This window comes from Oncorhynchus mykiss, chromosome 13 (assembly GCF_057628025.1).
Source record: "Oncorhynchus mykiss isolate SJ-2025 chromosome 13, ASM5762802v1, whole genome shotgun sequence".
NCBI classification, from domain to species: Eukaryota; Metazoa; Chordata; class Actinopteri; order Salmoniformes; family Salmonidae; genus Oncorhynchus; species Oncorhynchus mykiss.
Genome location: NC_143034.1, coordinates 2,493,392 through 2,514,368, shown reverse-complemented (window position 1 = coordinate 2,514,368; position 20,977 = coordinate 2,493,392). Strand labels below are relative to the sequence as shown.

The window sequence follows — 20,977 nt, the reverse complement described above, 5'->3', positions numbered from 1 at the left end:
AGTTTTCTGTGAATTCGACTACGGGAGTTTTGTAACTTTTTACACCTTGACTTACTGTTAGTTGGGTTCTAACTGGTCTCCGTTAGTTGGTCTCTGCTGACCATAACCGTGCTGGTTGGTTATGCTGTTTAGGCTAATAGCTAGTTGGCTAAACAGCAAACGTTAGCTGGCTGGCTAAGATAACTACATATAGCTAACATTCTTTGATTGGTTAGATGGCATTATGTCTTTCCAAAACGTTGGTTTACTTTAATCACTCAAGTCATGAGTGCAAACGATTGGTTTCATTTAAAGTTATACATTTTAAGTTATTTCTGTTGTAGTTAACATCATAGGTAAGGATTGGTTGATTTCCAGTTTTTAAGTATGGTATTTAAGATGATTGATGAGAAAAGTATCGTACAACCATCTGGTAACTTGTTTCATGCGCATTAAAGGTGAGGGTGAATTTCAGATGTTCACTGCTTGTATTGATGAAGGAGTGGAATCGATGAAGTTCCTCTGCTGTCCCCTGGAATAGAAAGAACACATTCTTCTCTAACATACAGTTACACATAATTAGATGCTATTTTTTTAAACTACAATGACCATAATGACCTAAGCGCCTACTTGTCTTGTCTGTGTTTCTTTTACACCTGCTACGTAAAAGAGACTGAAGAATGTGTAACAGTATAGCTTCCGTCCCTCTCCTCGCCCCTACCTGGGCTCGAACCAGGGACTCTGCACACATAAACAACTGCCTCCCACGAAACATCGTTATCATCGCTATTAGCGCACACCCCGATAACTAGCTAGCCATTTCACATCGGTTACAAATGCACAATGGTCAATGCTATCTGGGATTCTTGGGATATCCCTACCCTAAACCCTAACCTTAATCCCTAACTTAACCATTTTAGATGTAAACTTCAATGGGCTAGGGACGTCCCATGGATGTATCGCTACCTGAAATTACACAATCTAAGTGATTGATAGTTGCTGTTCAGCAGTCATAAAGCCTTATTTATTTTAATGAACTACTAAAATTGTGATTTTGTCAGACAGCAGCTCTACACTTTATTGAGTGACTGATCCATTCATCCTTCCAACCCTCCTCAGCCTTCCTCTCCTCTGAAGACCCAGTGAGGGTGGAGCTCAGTCAGAGAGCTGTTGAGGGACTGGTTAGGAAGAACACTTCAACAGCCAGAGAGGTGAGAGGACACACATGGTTTAGATGGTAAATATTTATGTCCCCTTAGTGGTTCATCACATCAGCAAAAGGGAATATGTTCCATCATCCATGTTTATTTACATTAGTGCAAATTGACGACTGATATTGGTGTAATTTCAGGTCAGGTTTCAGCTCAGGTCCTCCGAGAGAGAGAAAGAGAGAATTAGAGAGAGCACACTTAAATTCACACAGGACGCCGAATAGGACAGGAGAAGTACTCCAGATATAACAAACTGACCCTAGCCCCCCGACACAAACTACTGCAGCATAAATACTGGAGGCTGAGACAGGAGGTCTCAGACACACACATTTGTTCTTTGCTATTATGGTCATTTGTGTAGAATGTACTTTTCCCCACTCATTCACCCCACCTCTTTACGTTGCTTATTTATATTCAGTGGCCTGACTGCATCCAGACTGTCAAAGGCCCATCCCGGTAGATCTGAACCTAATGCAGTTTGGAGTGATCAGATGACAGAAGTCACATTTAGGTGCCAGGTGTAACTGAGGCCATAGACACTCCATATCCATTACTTTTAATGTTTTATACAATATGACTAAATTTATTTATTTCTGTGTTACAGGGGCAGTCAAGAAATGGAATGGCAAGGTCACAGAACATGACACAAGCAGAGCTGTGGGAGACCACCTCAAGCCCCTGGTAGAGCAGGGGGTGGTGTTTACCACTCCACCACACCTTCAGCAGGCTGGAAAATTAACCCTGATATTTTAAAAGCAGGGCAACAACGTCAATATAATTGTACCCAAAAATTGTCAGTTGGTTGCATAAATAATTATGATTACTAAATGTTACATGAAATGTAAATATGAAATATTTAGTTGCATAGTCTTATTTTCAACGTCTTTTCAATTACATTTTGCTAGGTGTGATATCCCCAATGTCAAAACACAGTTTTAATGTCTCCAAATCAATAACCAATATGCAGAAACAGTTAGGGATAAATTGAAAACCTAAACATAAAATGTGCTATATAGACAAACATCTGCCACAATAATCATATTTCTTGTATTTTTAAAACAAGCTCCTTATAAACTGCACAAGCACCAAAAACGCTGTTGTTTTGACAAGACGCAATAAATCACTGATATCGATTAGAGGGGAAATTAGGTTGTACGTGATGTTGAAACTAACACAACTAAAAAAACACATGGAAATGGGAGATATCTTTTACCTCACTGGTTAGAGGACAACCTGCAGAAGACAGTCAGCTACATTTTGGAGGGATGCATTTAAATTTAGGAGTCACTAAACAAAGGAACACAACACTTATTTGTTATAACTCATCAATATCATGCTAAAATCATTTGTGCGAGAAGAGAGATGAGGTTGCACGTCCTGTTAAAGCTAACAGCTCAAAAACCACACTGAATTTGGGAGTAATGTGTACATCCCTGGTTAGAGGACAACTTGCAGAAAACAGCTTGATACATTTTGAAGTGTTGCATTTTGATTCAAGTGGATCACGAACGTGGTAAGTGGAACAAAACACATTTTTTGTTAATCACTGTTTGTTAAATAATACTCTTCCATTTCAGAGCCTGGATTTCCCCCCTGAGTCTAATATCCATATCATGTTGAAATCAATAGAACAGGGGACAAATGTTTAGGGTTCTACATTGTGACGTCATTAAAATACTCCTACTACAATGTTAAAACATTCTACATTGTGACATCTTTTCATTGATATCATGAAATAACTAATTAATGTATGTATTTTCTGATGTTTGATCAGAGATATTTTATTAAAGTATCTCTTGGCACACTGATCACAGCTATAAGGTATCTCTCCTGTGTGTGCTCTCTGGTGTGATACCACAACTCTTCCCACATTATTCACAGACAAAAGATTTCTCTCTTGTGTGTATTCTCTGGTGTTGAGTCAGAGTTCTTGATGCAGCAAAACTGTTCCCACATTGACTACAGCTATAAGGTCTCTCCCCTGTGTGTATTCTCTGGTGCACTGTCAGCGCTCCAGATTGGGCAAAACTCTTCCCACATTGATCACAGCTATAAGGTCTCTCTCCTGTGTGTGTTCTCTGGTGCACTCTCAGATCTCCAGATTGACCAAAACTCTTCCCACATTGACCACAACTATAAGGTTTCTCTCCTGTGTGTGTTCTCTGGTGCACTCTCAGATCTCCAGATTGACCAAAACTCTTCCCACATTGACCACAGCTAAAAGGTTTCTCTCCTGTGTGTATTCTCTGGTGCACTGTCAGCGCTCCAGATTGGGCAAAACTCTTCCCACATTCATCACAGCTATAGGATTTCTCTCCTGTGTGTGTTCTCTGGTGTGATATCAGGTTGCATTGTTGAGTAAACCTCTTCCCACATTGAGTACAGCTATAAGGTTTCTCTCCTGTGTGTGTTCTCTGGTGTGATATCAGGCCGGATGGATTAGTAAAACTCTTCCGACATTGAGTACAGCTATAAGGTTTCTCTCCTGTGTGTATTCTCTGGTGTGTTATTAGGCTGCTGAGCTGAGTAAAACTCTTCCCACATTGAGTACAGCTATAAGGTTTCTCTCCTGTGTGTGTTCTCCTGTGTAAAGTCAGAGAGCCAGATGTAGTAAAACTCTTCCCACATTGATCACAGCTATAAGATTTCTCCCCTCTGTGTGTTCGCTGATGAATTGTAATGCCTGATGAGGTGAATCTCTTCCCACAGTCAGAGCAGCAGTGAGTTATCTTCCCTGTGGATCTCTGCAGGTGTTTCTTGGGGGGTTCTGATCTGGAGAGACTCTTCTCTGCCTTGTCAGCATCATGAGGTTGTTGAGGCTCCCCAGAGGATCCACGGTAGTCCCGTCTCTCTCCTGTGTGAAAAACAAAGTCAGACAGATGATTAAAGGCCCACAACAGCGGTAATCCACTGTAAAAGGTGATGCCAACAGCGTAGCCATGATGTTGTACAACAATTGTTGTCTGTAATGAATGTACTGATTATTTGACAATTGTCTTAAAATGAGCAAGAATAGTCCTATTTTGTCTTGTTTTCACATTAGTAGTAACATCGATGATTGTAGGCTAGAAATAAGTTATTAAAGTTGTTGAAATCCTAAGAAGTGTGCCAGACAACTTTTGGTCTCCAACATAGGCACCTTTCTGTGTTTGCTTAAATTGCGACACGAGGGCGATGCACATGCAATTTGGTGGTAGAAACTCGTCCCCCTAATGAGGAAACCGATAGTTATGGATGTAGTATATCTGCCTGGAGCAAAAATGGTGAGCAAAGATTTTAGTTTTTCACAATGTATTCTGAATATGAATGGGGGAAAAGTAGGGAAGGGAAGTAACCTCCATTTCCAGGTTGCTTATGAGAGCATTTCACACTACTTTGGATTAGAATTGTAAGGCTCGTTTGAATGTCCTGCTTAAAATCATGTTTGTGTCGTCATCACAAATCAACCGCATTGTATTTAAAAAACACTTCAACCAGTAAAATGCTCTTTTTGCTAGATTTTCCATCAGCCTGACAACGAGGGGTTGAACACTAAGTGTTTGCCAAATTTGCCTATAACATCACCTAACAGAAGCATAGACCTACTGTAGGACCAATAACTTCACCTAACAACAACACAGACCTACAGTAGGACCCATGACTTACAACACAGACCTACTGTAGAACCCATAACTTACAACACAGACCTACTGTAGGACCCTTACAACAGACCGAGGACTATAAATCATTTAATATTTCAGGTGAAACATGGAAACTAAAATGTCTTTGTCATGACATTTCATAACCTGATCACCAGATAATTTTGTGAATAATCCCACTAGGCTACTCTGTAATGTGTTGTCATTCTAAATGTCCTGAATAAATGAAAATATCTCTGTGTTTTGTACAATAGCCTATCCATCAAGGGACAGTTCTCTACACATTATGAACTCAGTGTCTCTGTGTGCAAACAGACTAACAAGCCCCTACTGTAAATCAAGCAGACAATAACACATTATAAACCTCAATTTGTTAGGGATGTTGGATCCAACGTGGAGCACGGCATGACTGTCTTTACCAGAGTAATGAATGAAGAAGCACTTTGGTTGTTGTTGCATGTCGTGATGTTTGTTATTCAGAAAATGATTCCCAAGATCCGTATTGAAGTTGAAGTTCATCATATTACAAGCATAACGTTATGACTATAACTACTGTTCCCTGAAGGAGGGAAACTAGGTACAACATACTATTAAATCCGTGCCTCGCTGGAAGCCCCGCCTTCTACAGGTGATGAGTGAGGCTTGGATTTATTCCTTAAATTTAATGCCGCTCTACATCAACCCAGGAAAGGGTGGGGACAAACAGGTGTTGTACCTCGTTTCCCTCCTTCAGGAAAGAGTAATTATAGTCAAAGTTACATTTGGGGATGTCTGATAGTATTTCTGATTGTCTTAACGCTGCACCACAAACAGCAACAAAGTCTAATCAAAATCAATTGCGAATGACAATAGTTCCTCAAAGTATTTTCGTAAAATATTTCCAGCTCTCGCCCTTTCGATAACCACTCAGAATAAAAGGGAAAAATGTAATGCTCTGATCCAGTGGAAATGTCATAAAATACCTGATTACTTCTTATCCTTTTCACAAATAGCCGACAGCTGTGTCTGTCCCAAACTCACTGGAACAGGAAACCGAGGGCCTAGAATATTTTATACAATGTTACAAACTTGCTATCACGAGATTCGGGCCAACCATGTTTAAAGTTCATTGTAGACAGGTCACGTGCAGCCAATGTGATTTATAGGATATTTATTTTCATCAGTATATTTTCAACCTGGGTTCAACTTTTTTTTGTGAATTTTGCCCCAATTTCGTTGCATCCAATTGTTAGTAGTTACTATCTTGTCTCATCGCTACAACTCCTGTACGGGCTCGGGAGAGACGAAGGTTGAAAGCCACGCGACCCCTGAAACATAACCCAACCAAGTCGCACTGCTTCTTAACACAGCGCACATCCAACCCGGAAGCCTGCCGCACCAATGTGTCGGAGGAAACATCGTCCGGGGTAGGCAGTCATTGTAAATAAGAATTTGTTCTTGACTGACTTGCCTAGTTAAATAAAGGTTACATTTAAATAAATAAAAAATATTATTTTATGACAAAACATTTTCTATGAATCTGTCAAGGCACCAACTTTGAGAAAGTTTTAAAATTAAAGTCTCAAACCAATTCATGAATGTAATTGAATATAGGTATGTTTCGCCTGAAAATAAATTGGCTGAATATTATACAATGACTTATCAACAGCTGTAACAATTTGACCCCCACAGGAAATCTACACTGGCAATTCTGGAAAAAACTATATAGCGTAGAAACCTGGTTAAACTATAATTATGACATCATGGATCAATTCTAGAATATACTATATAGCCTAGAAACCTGGTTAAACTATCATTATGACATCATGGATGAATTCTAGAATATACTATATATCCTAGAAACCTGGTTAAACTATCATTATGACATCACGGATCAATTCTAGAATATACTATATAGCCTCAATCTGTTTAAAACGATCATTTTGACCTCATGGATGGCCAGTCTTTGTATTCATAGTGTATTTAATTCAGGGGGAGGCCCTGAGCTGAACTCAAACCTGGGTCCAGTGACTGTCAAGCCAACACCTTATAACTGTTACGCCAAGATGTACGGTTGCTACAATAGATTTCTCTATGCATTTGAGAGTGGTTACACTTCTCCTTACCCCATCCCTCAACTGTTTACCAAACCATGTCTCTGGGCAGCCATTTTCTTGATGTTTAAAAAACCCTCACAACTAATCTGCAGTTGTGACAATAACAAAGCTGTCATTCCACCACTGTTTTGGTAATAAGATGATGGATGGGACTGGAGAAATGTAACTACTCTCAAATTCATAGACAGACCTATGGATGCAAGGACTGACCATCCATGATATCAACATTATAGTTTTAACCATGTTGAGGCTATACAGTGTTGATTTACATCGTTTCTAAACATTGGAATAAAAAAAGCTTATTTGGGGTTTTGATGGGGTACAACAGTTGAACTAAGCGGCATGTGTTATATTCCTCAATAATCAATAGCTATAAATAAATAATTTAAAAGTCACAAAATGGATGTAGCATTGCAGATTTCTGCTTTAACACCAAACATCAGTTCAACAACTGCAGAGTTTGTGGCTCTGTTGTTAAGACAGTACTTACTAGTGTTAATCAGGGCCGGTTCATCGTTAGAACCATTGGATGCCTTAAGATGCGTTTGGGAAACCGGGCCCAGATATCCAGGTTCCTCCTCTTCTTTTGATGTAACAGTCATTTCCCACTCCTCCTCTTTCACTCCAAAAACGGAATCATCCTCTCCTTTTACAGTAACACCCCCCTCTTCTTTTACAGTAACATCCTCCTCTTCTTTTACAGTAACATCCTCCTCTTCTTTTACAGTAACATCCTCCTCCTCTTTTACAGTAACATCCTCCTCCACTTTTAAAGTAACAACATCCTCCTCCTCTTTTAAAGTAACATCCTCCTCCTCGTTCACTCTGAACGTGTCTTTCTCTTCTTCTTTCACAGTAACGGCCCCACCCTCTACTTCTTGTTTTACTGTGATATCCACCTCTTCCTTAGCAGCAGGAGTGTATTCCTCTTCTTTCAAAGTAACAGCCTCACTCTCTACTTCTTGTTTTACTGTGATATCTTCCTCGTCTTTCACTCTGAACGCGTCCTCCTCTTCTTTCACAGTAAAGGCCCCACTCTCTACTTCTTGATTTACTGTGATATCCTTCTCTTCATTAGAAGGAGAGTAGCTTAGTGACCGCATGGTCGGAGATGTTAGCTAGCTAGGCTAATGCTAACTTAACCAGCCCGCTAGCTGACTAATAACAACACTCTAAATATGAAATTAAATCGGATAACTAACTAGACGACAGAAGTGGTTTTAAAAGACAGTGGCTAATAAACACTAAAGCGTCTAAAGATCTTTATTGGTTCGGCTATTTTGTCTAGCAAGCTACCGAGGTGTCTGACTAACTGTTGCTGCTGTTGAAAGAAGCGTTCCGTCCACTAGATTATACGTCACACCAGCAGCATCGCCTTAAATTCCTAGACCGCCATCTGCTGACTGGAGTGGGTAACGCAGTTGAGTAAAATGTATATTTTATCTTCAGACAACAAGTTAAAGTGTAGGAAGCTTGAGTTTTTACTCACCAGTGTAACAATACAGTGTGGTTAAAGACTTAGTAAGCTAGTTGTCGTCACGATATGGTTACCTATAAGGACAAACAGTTATGTTTTTGCGTTATTACATATTTATTAACTTATTTTGTGACTCTTCCAAACTACCCACAATGCAGTATTTCTCAACGTCATATGGATGATATTCTCTGTGCTACTGAGTTTGTTTGCCAGTGTAACGAAGTTACATTTAAAACATATTTGTATCCTCTATTTAGCTAGGCAATTCAGTTAAGAACAGTGCCTTAGACCGCTGCCCCGCTCGTGTGATAAAGGTGTGGGATTCTGGGTAATCCACAGCAGATTTACTGAGAACTTGAAAATTGAGTGGTCCTGGGATAGAAAGGTATAAAATTGACATTACATCATTAAATCCACGTTTTAAATCACACATTAGCAATTTATGTTTTAGTAACTACTGTTGTTGGTTTGGTGTCAAGTCAGCCTCTCTTTATATGTTATTTGCCAAATCTCTGTTTTCCTTGTGGGTTTTACGCTAAAGATCCCTCTTTCAAGTTGGTATCTAACTGGAAAATGCATCTTCTTTTAGGAGTGCTATTTTTACCCTGTCGACTACTGATCATTCATCCACACTGTGTGTCTCATCAATGCAGGTCATTTATGACAAATGTATAAAGTATGTCTTATAAACTCATGAACACCAGCGAGTATATTACCCGGTTTTATTAGTTTAGGTGTATTATACTTCTTCGCCACCAGAGGGGGACTTTGAGTAATATTTCAGGTTAATTTGATAATTTTTTGATACTAAAATGGATGACAGTTTATTCTGATGTAGTGAATATGAGACACATGGAAATAATGTATTTATTTTTATTATAGTAAATGAGGAATTAGTAGGAATTGTTAAATCCACTATACAATCCCAATAACTTTGATAGACATTTCAACAGTTTTTTTTGTTAGTATATTACAGGGCAGATTAATGTAGAATTGCTGTGGGAGTGGTATTTATATCCCGTCACTACTGATCATTCATCCATACTGTGTGTGTCCCATCATTGCAGCTTTGGAAATAAATGAACTATCCATCCATTGCACCTTCCTGTGTTGACTCACTGACTTGAGAGACGACAGGACCAGGAAGGTCACACTAGGTCGATATCAAGCTCAAGCTTGCAAACGTTAAACACACCTCCATCTCCATTAACTCCATCAAACCTGCCCAGACCCACTAGAACACACCTCCATCTCCATTAACTACATCAAACCTGCCCAGACCCACTAGAACACACACCCGTCTCCATTAACTACATCACACCTGCCCAGACCCACTAGAACACACACCCGTCTCCATTATCTACATCAAACCTGCCCAGACCCACTAGAACACACCCCCATCTCCATTAACTACATCAAACCTGCCCAGACCCACTAGAACACACACCCGTCTCCATTATCTACATCAAACCTGCCCAGACCCACTAGAACACACCCCCATCTCCATGAACTCCATCAAACCTGCCCAGACCCACTAGAACACACCTCCATCTCCATTAACAACATCACACTTGCCCAGACCCACTAGAACACACCTCCATCTCCATTAACTACATCACACCTGCCCAGACCCACTAGAACACACCTCCATCTCCATTAACTACATCACACCTGCCCAGACCCACTCGAACACACCCCCATCTCCATTAACTCCATCAAACGTGCCCAGACCCACTAGAACACACCCCCATCTCCATTAACTACATCACACCTGCCCAGACCCACTAGAACACACCCACATCTCCATTAACTACATCAAACCTGCCCAGACCCACTAGAACACACACGTGTCTCCATTAACGACATCACACCTGCCCAGACCCACTAGAACACACCCACATCTCCATTAACTACATCAAACCTGCCCAGACCCACTAGAACACACACCTGTCTCCATTAACTACATCACACCTGCCCAGACCCACTAGAACACACCTCCATCTCCATTAACTACATCAAACGTGCCCAGACCCACTAGAACACACCCCCATCTCCATTAACTCCATCAAACGTGCCCAGACCCACTCGAACACACCCCCATCTTCATGAACTCCATCACACCTGCCCAGACCCACTAGAACACACCTCCATCTCCATTAACTACATCACACCTGCCCAGACCCACTAGAACACACCTCCATCTCCATTAACTACATCACACCTGCCCAGACCCACTAGAACACACCCCCATCTTCATGAACTACATCACACCTGCCCAGACCCACTAGAACACACCTCCATCTCCATTAACTCCATCACACCTGCCCAGACCCACTAGAACACACACCCGTCTCCAGCACCCGCATCAGCACCATTTTTTTTTCTCTCCGTTGCACACTCACTTTCAACTTTTAGATAATAAAGCATTTTACCTTTCTATTGAATTAACAACAGAGGATTGGTTGATTTCCAGGTTTTAAGTATAATATTTAAGATTAGAAAAGTATCATCTAACCATCGGGTATCTCACTGCATCCTCATATGCCATGTCTTGAAATATATAGACAGACGGATCAAAAGTAATTTTACATTGTATAACTGTACTTCTGACAGCCAACTTTCTAACTCCTCCCATAACTTTATGACGTCATAACATTCCCAGAAGGATTATTGAGTCATTGTTAGTTTTACACTTAAGACATGACTCTGCCGTTGTGCTGTAGAATTTTTGAATTTAGTCTCTTGTATAATAAGGGACTATCATTTATCCCAACATCACAGGCCACAGACTTTGATACAGTTAAAGACTTCCAAAAGTGTATTAATGGGGTTTCTCCCTGTGCACCTGCCAATTGAAATCCATTAAATGAGACAAGTTACCAGACAGGACATATTGCTGATGCTCTTCCCATTGATAACCTGAATGACAATTAACTTGTGGGCGGTGGTGGTGATGACGGCCTATTGGATGACGTCATCCATCGGGATTCCCCCCCAAGAAAGAAGACGCTCTGGATTGATCACTGGGGTCAGATGTGAAGGAGGAGGTTGATCAACAGGAGTCAGATGTGAAGGAGGAGGTTGGTCATCAGGAGTCAGATGTGATGGAGGAGGTTGATCATCAGGAGTCAGATGTGAAGGAGGAGGTTGATCATCAAGAGTCAGATGTGAAGGAGGAGGTTGATGACCAGGAGTCAGATGTGAAGGAGGAGGTTGATCATCAGGAGTCAGATGTGAAGGAAGAGGTTGATAATTAGGAGTCAGATGTGAAGGAGGAGGTTGATCATCAGTGAACCTCTAGGATTGTGGCTGGGCTGGCGTTTCCACTTTCAGCGTGGTCACATATATTTTGATACCTTGAATGTTGATATTTTGAACCTATGTTATATATTTGTACCTCCTGTTTCAGGAAGTGATGTCACTAAGTACTGCCCCTATATATACCGTGCATTCGGAAAGTATTCAGACCCTTTAACTTTTTCCACATTTTGTTACTTTACAGCCTTATTCTGACATGGATTAAATAATTTTTCCCCTCATCAATGTACACACAATACCCAATAATGACATCACAATACCCCATAATGACATCACAATACCCCCATAATGACATCACAATACCCCAAAATGACACCACAATACCCCATAATGAAAAAGCAAAAACAGGTTTTTATAAACGATACATGAAAAAATATGATTTTCTTTCAAAAACAAGAACATTTCTAAGTGACCTCAAACTTTTGAACGGTAGCATACCTCTACATGATGTTAAACCATGTAGGAGCAGTATAGACCTAGTCTGTTCATTATATACATCTATGTATTGTTACACCATGTAGGAGCAGTATAGACCTAGTCTGTTCATTATATACATCTACATGATGTATTGTTACACCAACAATAAAAGGGAAATTATATTATTTTATACTGATACAATTGAAAAAGATAATGACATTAAAATGTTTTATGAGATTAGAGAACACATTGGGTGGGATCTTAGACCATTCCTCCATACAGAATCTCTCCAGGTCTTTGATTTATTTAGTCTGCGCTTATGGACTGCCCTGTTCAATTCAAACCACAGATGTTCAAGGGAGTTCAAGTCCGAAGACTGAGATGGCCATGGAAAATGTTGATTTTGTGCCCAAGTAACCATCTCTTTGTGGATGATGATGTGTCTTGCTGGAAGATCCACTTATGGCCAAGTTTCAGCCTCCTAGCAGAGAGGTATCCAGGTTTTGGGCTAAAATATCCTGGTAGTGGGTAAAGTTTATTTATTTATTTCATACAGTAATTTTTGCTCATCTTTATCAAGGGTATCAATAACTAGGTGCTTTTTTTGAAATCTAGTTATTTGACTGAATCAGAAATATAGATGTGGAGTTGATGTAGAGTTTGTTTTAGAATCTCATAATAAACCTGAACTAATCAAACAACACTTGTTGCTCTTTGTACGTGTTGATATAATATTCTTATTTAATGGAGAGGAAAAAAACGTTTATCTAAACTGCTTTATAATATAATTCAATGAAGAAGAAAAAAAGTTTTCCCTCCTCAACTGCGTTTCCTCCCTCCAGACAGCAGATGGCGATATGTGACTTTCAGGCGATGTTTCTACTGTGACGTATAATCTAGTGGACGGAACGCTTCTTCAACAACTGCAGCCACCTCGGTAGCTCGCTGGACAACAAAGTCGGAACATTCAAGCTCTTTAGACAATTTACTGGTTTATTTAACACTATGATTTAAACATACTTATGTGTAAACAACTAGTTACCTCATTTAATGTAATATTTACGTTGTAAGTCAATTAGCTGTCTGGTCAAGTTAGCACTAGTCTAATCGCTAATGCTAACTAGCTGTTACCCCCGACCATGAGTTCACTAAGCTACTCTCCTCCTGATAAAGAAGAGAAGATCTGCTGGACGGAGAAAGAAGCTCTCGTCAAAGAGGAGGCTGTTACAATACAAGAACAAGTAGAGGGTGAGGCTGTTACTGTGAAAGAGGTGGAGGAAGACGTTTCAGTGAAAGACGAGGAAGACGCGTTCAGAGTGAAAGAGGAGGAGGAGGATGTTACAGTAAAAGAAGAGGAGGATGCAGGTTTTGGAGAGAAGGAGGTTACTGTGACAGTGAAAGAAGATGAAGACGTTTTTTTAAGGAAGGACGAAGAGGGGGAGATTACTGTCACATTAGAGGAGGACGAAGAAGAGAAGACTGGAGAACTGATTAACACCAGTAAATACAGTGAGTACTATCTTATAAAACAGGGACATTGATCTGATTAACACCAGTAAATACAGTGAGTACTATCTTATAAAACAGGGACACAAACTCTGCAGTTGTTGAACTAATGTGTGAATTTTAAAAGGGCGTTCTACTCTTGAATATGTTTTTGTATTGTATGAATTGTTCATGACGTCCTCCAGTGATTTTTAACTTTTCCTATTGAAAAGTGATATACAAATACACTAAAGTATAAACACACTAAAGGGAAACAAAATAAATGTTTTGAGCAAAATAGTGTTTTTTTAGACAACTGGAAACTAGAAGGAGTGAGTGATGTCATAGTAAGGTATTTAAGGAGTTGGCTTGATGGGAAGTCGTGATGTCATCCAATAGGCGACTGATCTTCATGTGAAATTCATTATTCTTTTTAAAATCCTTCCTGTTCTGTCAAGTCGGTTTTTGATCTAGAAAGCCATTTTCAAGTCTTACCAGAGACTTTCAATACGATTTAAGTCCAAACTGTAACTAGGCCACCCAGGAACATTCAATGTCATCTTGGTAAGCTCCTCCAGTGTAGATTTGGCCTTGTGGTTTAGGTTATTGTCCTGTTAGTACATATTTTGGGAGTCAGATCTCTGAAATGCACTCTACCTACGTAACATTTAGTATCTCTATGAACTATGTATAATTTAGTGGCTCCTTATGTTACGCTGGGAAAACAGTTTATGGGCACAGAAATTATAAATCATTTGAGTTGGCAAAATCCAGTGGTTCTAACCAAGAGTCACCTTAACTTTATTGACCCAAATAACTTTATTAACACCCAAATCAATACTGTCACTTACGCGGTTCTTCAATAATTACACATCATTCTTAATACTGTAGCTGTTTAGTTACAGTCACATGTTCAACTATCATCAGCTGATCCAGGAAATAATTTTCTGAATTCCAGTCAAATGACAAACATCACGACATGCAACAACAACCAAAGTGCTTCTTCATTCATTACTCTGGTAAAGACAGTTATGCCGTGCTCCATGTTGGATCTAACATCCCTAACAAATTGGTGTTTATAATGTGTTATTGTCTGCTTGATTTACAGTAGGATCTCGTTAGTCTGTTTGGACACAGAGATACTTAGCTCATAATGTGTAGAGAACTGTTCCTTGATGGATAGGCTATTGAACAACACACAGAGCTATTTTCTTTTATTCAGGACATTTAGAATGACAACACATTACAGAGTAGCTTAGTGGGATTATTGACAAAATTATCTGGTGATCAGGTTATGAAATGTCATGACAAAGACATTTTAGTTTCCATGTTTCACCTGAAATATTAAATGATTTATAGTCCTAGTTCTATGTTGTTGTTATGTGAAGTTATGGGGCCTACAGTAGGTCTATGTTATTGTTAGTGAAGTTATGGGTCCTACAGTAGGTCTCAGAGTGTTTTTGTGCGTAAAAGACAAATGCGGCCATTGTTTCTCTCTTTCCTACTAAGAAGCCACCAGTCCCGGTTGATATATTATCGAATAGATATTTGAAAAACAACTTGAGGATTGATTATAAACAACGTTTGCCATGTTCCTGTTGCTATTATGGAGCTAATTTGGAATATTTTTCGGTGAAGTCATCACCGCAATTTCTGGTCGAATTCTCAGCCAAACGTGAAGAACTAACAGAGTTATTTCGGCTACAAAAATAATATTTTTGGAAAAAAATAACATTTGCTATCTAACTGGGAGTTTCGTGAGTGAAAACATCCAAAGCTCATCAAAGGTAAACGATTTAATTTGATTGCTTTTCTGATTTTCGTGACCAGGTTGCCTGCTGCTAACTAGGCATAATGCTATGCTAGGCTATCGATAAACTTACACAAATGCTTGTCTTGCTGGCTGTAAAGCATATTTTCAAAATCTGAGATGACAGGGTGATTAACAAAAGGCTAAGCTGTGTTTGAATATATTTCACTTGTGATTTCATGAATATGAATATTTTCTAGTAAGATTTTTTGTCCGTTGCGTTATGCTACTTAGTGTCAGTTGATGACAATTCTCCCGGATCCGGGATGGGTAGATCCAAGAGTTAACAAACCTCCAAACAAGCTTCAATGCCATACAACACTCCTTCTGTGGCCTCCAACTGCTCTTAAACACAAGTAAAACTAAATGCATGCTCTTTAACCGATCGCTGCCCGCACCCGCCCGCCTGACTAGCATCACTACTCTGGACGGTTCTGACTTATAATGGCTGGCCCTCGCTACATATTCGTCACCAAACCCACTGGCTCCAGGTCATCTATAAGTCTTTGCTAGGGAAAGCTCCCCCTTAACTCTGCTCACTGGTCACCATAGCAACACCCACCCATAGTACGTGCTCCAGGAGGTATATCTCACTGGTCATCCCCAAAGCCAACACCTCTTTGGCCGCCTTTCCTTCCAGTTCTCTGCTGCCAAAGACTGGAACGAATTGCAAAAATCGCTGAAGTTGGAGACTTACATCTCCCTCACTAACTTTAAGCATCAGCTATCTGAGCAGCTTACCAATCGCTGCAGCTGTACATAGCCCATCTGTAAATAGCCCATCCAACTGCCTACCACGTCCCCATGTTTTTATTTACTTTTTTGCACACCAGTATTTCTACTTGCACATCATCATCTGCACATGTATCACTCCAGTGATAATTTGCTAAATTGTAATTACTTCTCTACTGTGGCCTATTTATTGCCTTACCTCCTTACTCCATTTGCACACACTGTATATAGATTTTTCTATTGTGTTATTGACTGCATGTTTGTTTATTCCACGTGTAACTCTGTTGTTTTTTTGTCACACTGCTATGCTTTATCTTGGCCAGGTCGCAGTTGTAAATGAGAACTTGTTCTCAACTAGCCTACCTGTTTAAATAAAGGTGAAATAAAAAATAGAATCTTTACTTTCTTGACACCCAAATGGATACTGTCATTAACGCGGTTCTTCAATAATTACACATAGTTCATAATACTGTAGCAAACATTATATTAAACAGGACATTCAATCGAGCCTTACAATTAACATCCAAAGCAGTGTGAAAATGACTCATTAGCAACCTGGAAATGGAGGTTACTCCCCTGAGTTTTCCCCCATTCATATTCAGAATACATTGTGAAAAACTAAAATCTTTGCTCACCATTTTTGCTCCAGGCAGATATAATACATCCATAACTATCGGTTTCCTCATTAGCAGGGAGGAGTTTCTGCAGTCACATTGCCCTCGTGCTGCAATTTTAGCCTACAATCATGGATGTTACTTCTAATATGAAAACAAGACAAAATATGACTATTCTTGCTCGTTTTAAGACAATTGTCAAATAATTTTAACATTCATTACAGATGTCAATTGTTGTACAACATCATGGCTATGCTGTTGGCATCACCTTTTATACTGGATTACCGCTGTTGTGGGCCTTTAATCATCTGTCTGACTTTGTTGTTCACACAGGAGAGATATGGGACTATCGTGGATCCTCTGGGGAGCCTCAACAACCTCATGATGCTGAAGAGGCAGAGAATAGTCTCTCCAGATCAGAACACCTCAATAAACACCCACAGAGACCCACAGGGAAGAGAACTCACTGCTGCTCTGACTGTGGGAAGAGATTCACTTCATCAGGCATTAAAATTCATCAGAGAACACACACAGGAGAGAAACCTTATAGCTGTGGTCAATGTGGGAAGAGTTTCAGTACATCTAGCACTCTGACTGTACACCATAGAACACACACAGGAGAGAAACCTTTTAGCTGTGGTCAATGTAGGAAGAGTTTTTCTTCATCTAGCTCTCTGACTGAACACCAGAGAATACACACAGGAGAGAAACCTTATAGCTGTGGTCAATGTGGGACGTGTTTTACTACATCTGGCTCTCTGACTCAACACCAGAGAATACACACAGGAGAGAAACCTTATAGCTGTAATCAATGTGGGAAGGGTTTTATTCGATCTGTCCACCTGACTCAACACCAGAGAACACACACAGGAGAGAAACCTTATAGCTGTAATCAATGTGGGAAGGGTTTTGGTCAATCTGGAGAGCTGACAGTGCACCAGAGAAAACACACAGGAGAGAAACCTTATAGCTGTGGTCAATGTGGGAAGAGATTTGCTTCATCTGGCTCTCTGACTCTTCACCAGAGAACACACACAGGATTGAAATCTCATAGCTGTGACCAGAGATAATCTGATAAATGATCTCTGATCAAATATTAGAAAATACATACATGAAGTAGTTGTTTCATGATTTCAACGAATTAATGTCACAATGTAGAATATTTTAACATTGTTTTAGGGTTATTTTAATAGTCTCAATGTAGAAGCCTAAACGTTTACCCCCTTATCAATTGATTTCAACATAATTTGGATATTAGCCTCAGGGGAAAAATCCAGGCTCTGAAATGGAAGAGATTGATTGGTGTCACCTCGTTAGTCAGTATGTGTTACACCTGTGCTGGCTTGTCCATCTCATTAGTAGGAAGGTGTTTCACCCGAGCTGGTCCAGGTTCTATTTAAGTGTGTCTGGCCCAGTGCTCCAGTTGTCTTGATAGATGTGGAGAGTCAACACCTTTTTGGTTTGCGTCCTGTCTTTAAGTTTGTTGTGGGTTTTTCTTTTGTTTGCCTCTTCTTGGGCAGATTTAGTGGGTCTCATGGTGGGTGTCTTTTAGGTCCCAGTTGTTGTTACTAGTCAACTTTCAGTGGACACTGAGAGCAAAACTGCAAGATTATGTTATTGTACTTTTATTGTATCAAATGGTTGTGTTATGCAACAGAATAGAGGGTTCTTAGAACTATTGTGTCTGTGTGTTCTACTGAGGATGGGCCTCTGGGAGATAACACTGACAGGAGATTTACAATGTCTTTTGTGTGATAAAACCTAAAGAGGCCGCATTCCAGAGCATGAGTTAATGTTTCTGTTCTCTATGGTACCAGGGAGAGATTACCCCAGGGCCAGACCCTGGTCTCCACACAGAGTACTGTTTTTACAGCAGATATTGTCTGCTGTGAATTATAAGTATCTTTCATACGAATCTTAACCTTGTGACCCATCTATACATCTGCTGTTCGTCATGTAGATTGAAAGGGGTGTATCTTGGCTATAAAAGACCTTTGTACTTTTGTCTCGGGGCTCTCAATGAGTAGTCTGGGGGTGATTCATCGACCAGCAATCATTATCGTAGAGCATTCAATTGATTCACTTTATGTATGCGTTGTATTGACTTGCTCCCTTAAGTGAATAAAGATTTAGCTTAAGAAAAACTCTGACTTGCGTGATAAGTTTGTTTCCTCATTTGATATTAAAGAACTTAACCACATTTGGGGATGTTAATCTTCATTTGGTGACCGCTCCTGACGACCTGGGTAAATGGTACACCAGGGATCCCTCTAACTTGAGATCTCAGGGACACCACACTTTGGGAACGGCGCAGATGGAGCACCTGGAGCACCTTTGATCTGAGAGGCAGCGAGGCTGTGGATACCACATCTCAAACCTAGTTTAAATAAAAAGAGGTGATCGAAACACGCTAAGTGTAGTTTTTATAAAAGCCTCGTAAACAGGGCCGAGGCAGTAGGCTCTGAGTGTGTTTTCCTGTGTGAGGGGGAACCTTGGAGGTGTAAACAGGGCCCAGTCAGTAGGCTCTGAGTGTGTTTTCCTGTGTGAGGGGGGCACCTTGTAGGTGTAAACAGGGCCGAGGCAGTGGAAGATTATCTGAGAGTCAGTCGACTCAGACACCTATCATTAGTCGGTTGCAGGCGACCTAGAGCCGTCTTGACACTGAATTGATCACAGTGGGGATTGGTGCGGTCTGTAGGGGGGAGGGGCCAGGGTGACTGGGTTCTGTCACAGACCAGCTAGATCTACTGCCTCTACTATATTTTGACAGACGAGCTAGTTATACTGTCTTTATTATATTATGCGAGACCAGCTAGATCTACTTTCTCTACTATATTATGAAAGACCACCTAGATCTACTATCTCTTCTATATTATGACAGACCAGCTAGATCTACTGTCTCTATTATATTATGACAGACCAGCTAGATCAAGTGTCTCTACTATATTATGACAGACCAGCTAGATCTACTGTCTCCTCTATATTATGACAGACCAGCTAGATCTACTGTATCTATTAAATTATGACAGACCAGCTAGATCTACTGTCTCTATTATATTATGACAGACCAGATAGATCTACTGTCTCTACTATATTATGACAGACCAGCTAGATCTACTGTATCTATTATATTATGACAGACCTGCTAGATCTACTGACTCTACTATAGTATGGCAGACCAGCTAGATCTACTGTCTCTATTGTATTATAACAGACCAGCTAGATCTACATTCTCTACTATAATGTGAAAAACCAGCTAGAACTACTGTCTCTATTATATTATGACAGACCAGCTAGATATACTGTCTCTACTAATTTATGACAGACCAGCTAGATCTACTGTGCGTTCTATAGTATCAAAGACCAGCTAGATCTAATGTCTCTATTACATTATGACAGACCTGCTAGATCTACTGTCTGCACTATATTTTGACAGACAAGCTAGATTGACTGTCTTTATAATTTTATGCGAGACCAGCTAGATCTACCTTCTCTACTATGTTATGATAGACCAGATAGATCTACCTTCTCTGCTATATTACGATAGAGCAGCTAGATCTGCTGTCTCTTCTATTTTATGACAGACCAGCTAGATCTATTGTCTCTATTATATTACGCAAGACCAGCTAGATGTACTGTACTATATTATGACAGACCAGCTAGATCTACTGTATCTATTATATTATGACAGACCAGCTAAATCTAGTGTCTCTACTATATTATGACAGACCAGCAAGATCTACTGTCTCTATTACATTATGACAGACCTGCTAGATCTACTGTCTCTATTATATTATGACAGACCAGATAGATCTACTGTCCCTATTATATTATGACAGATCAGCTAGATCTACTGTCTCTACTATATTATGACAGAGCAACTAGATCTACTGTCTCTACTATATTTTAACAGACCAGCTAGATCTACTCTCTCTAATATATTATGACAGACCAGCTAGATCTACTGTGTCTATTACATTATGACAGACCAGCTAGATCTACTGTATCTTTTATATTATGACAGACCAGCTAGATCTACTGTCTCTATATATTATGACAGACCAGATATATCTACTGTCTCTACTATATTATGACAGAGCAACTAGATCTACTGTCTCTACTATATTTTAACAGACCAGCTACATCTACTCTCTCTAATATATTATGAAAGACCAGCCAGATCTACGGTCTCTACTATAT

General features: G+C 39.9%; 2 protein-coding genes across 2 annotated transcripts; one reads left to right on the top strand and one right to left on the bottom strand.

Moving 5' to 3' along the window:
* Positions 1-1,725: 1,725 nt before the first annotated feature.
* LOC118940190 (uncharacterized) lies at positions 1,726-8,355 on the bottom strand. Its single transcript, XM_090194684.1, has 2 exons — positions 7,415-8,355; positions 1,726-4,044 (listed from the first exon to the last, which is right to left on the bottom strand). The coding sequence occupies exons 1-2, from the start codon at positions 8,025-8,027 to the stop codon at positions 3,062-3,064; spliced, it is 1,596 nt and encodes a 531-aa protein (XP_090050810.1). The 5' UTR covers positions 8,028-8,355; the 3' UTR covers positions 1,726-3,061.
* Positions 8,356-13,037: 4,682 nt separating this feature from the next.
* On the top strand, positions 13,038-18,921 carry LOC118938121 (uncharacterized). Its single transcript, XM_090194698.1, has 2 exons — positions 13,038-13,645; positions 17,111-18,921. The coding sequence occupies exons 1-2, from the start codon at positions 13,276-13,278 to the stop codon at positions 17,845-17,847; spliced, it is 1,107 nt and encodes a 368-aa protein (XP_090050824.1). The 5' UTR covers positions 13,038-13,275; the 3' UTR covers positions 17,848-18,921.
* The last annotated feature ends 2,056 nt before the right edge of the window (positions 18,922-20,977 follow it).

Excerpts from the sequence above, each read along its gene's own strand:
- LOC118940190 (XM_090194684.1), bottom strand. The coding sequence starts at position 8,027 with ATGCGGTCACTAAGCTACTCTCCTTCTAATGAAGAGAAGGATATCACA. Across the intron at positions 4,045-7,414 it reads ACCGGCCCTGATTAACACTA|GAGAGAGACGGGACTACCGT; the intron begins GTAAGTACTGTC and ends TTTTTCACACAG.
- LOC118938121 (XM_090194698.1), top strand. The coding sequence starts at position 13,276 with ATGAGTTCACTAAGCTACTCTCCTCCTGATAAAGAAGAGAAGATCTGC. Across the intron at positions 13,646-17,110 it reads GATTAACACCAGTAAATACA|GAGAGATATGGGACTATCGT; the intron begins GTGAGTACTATC and ends TTGTTCACACAG.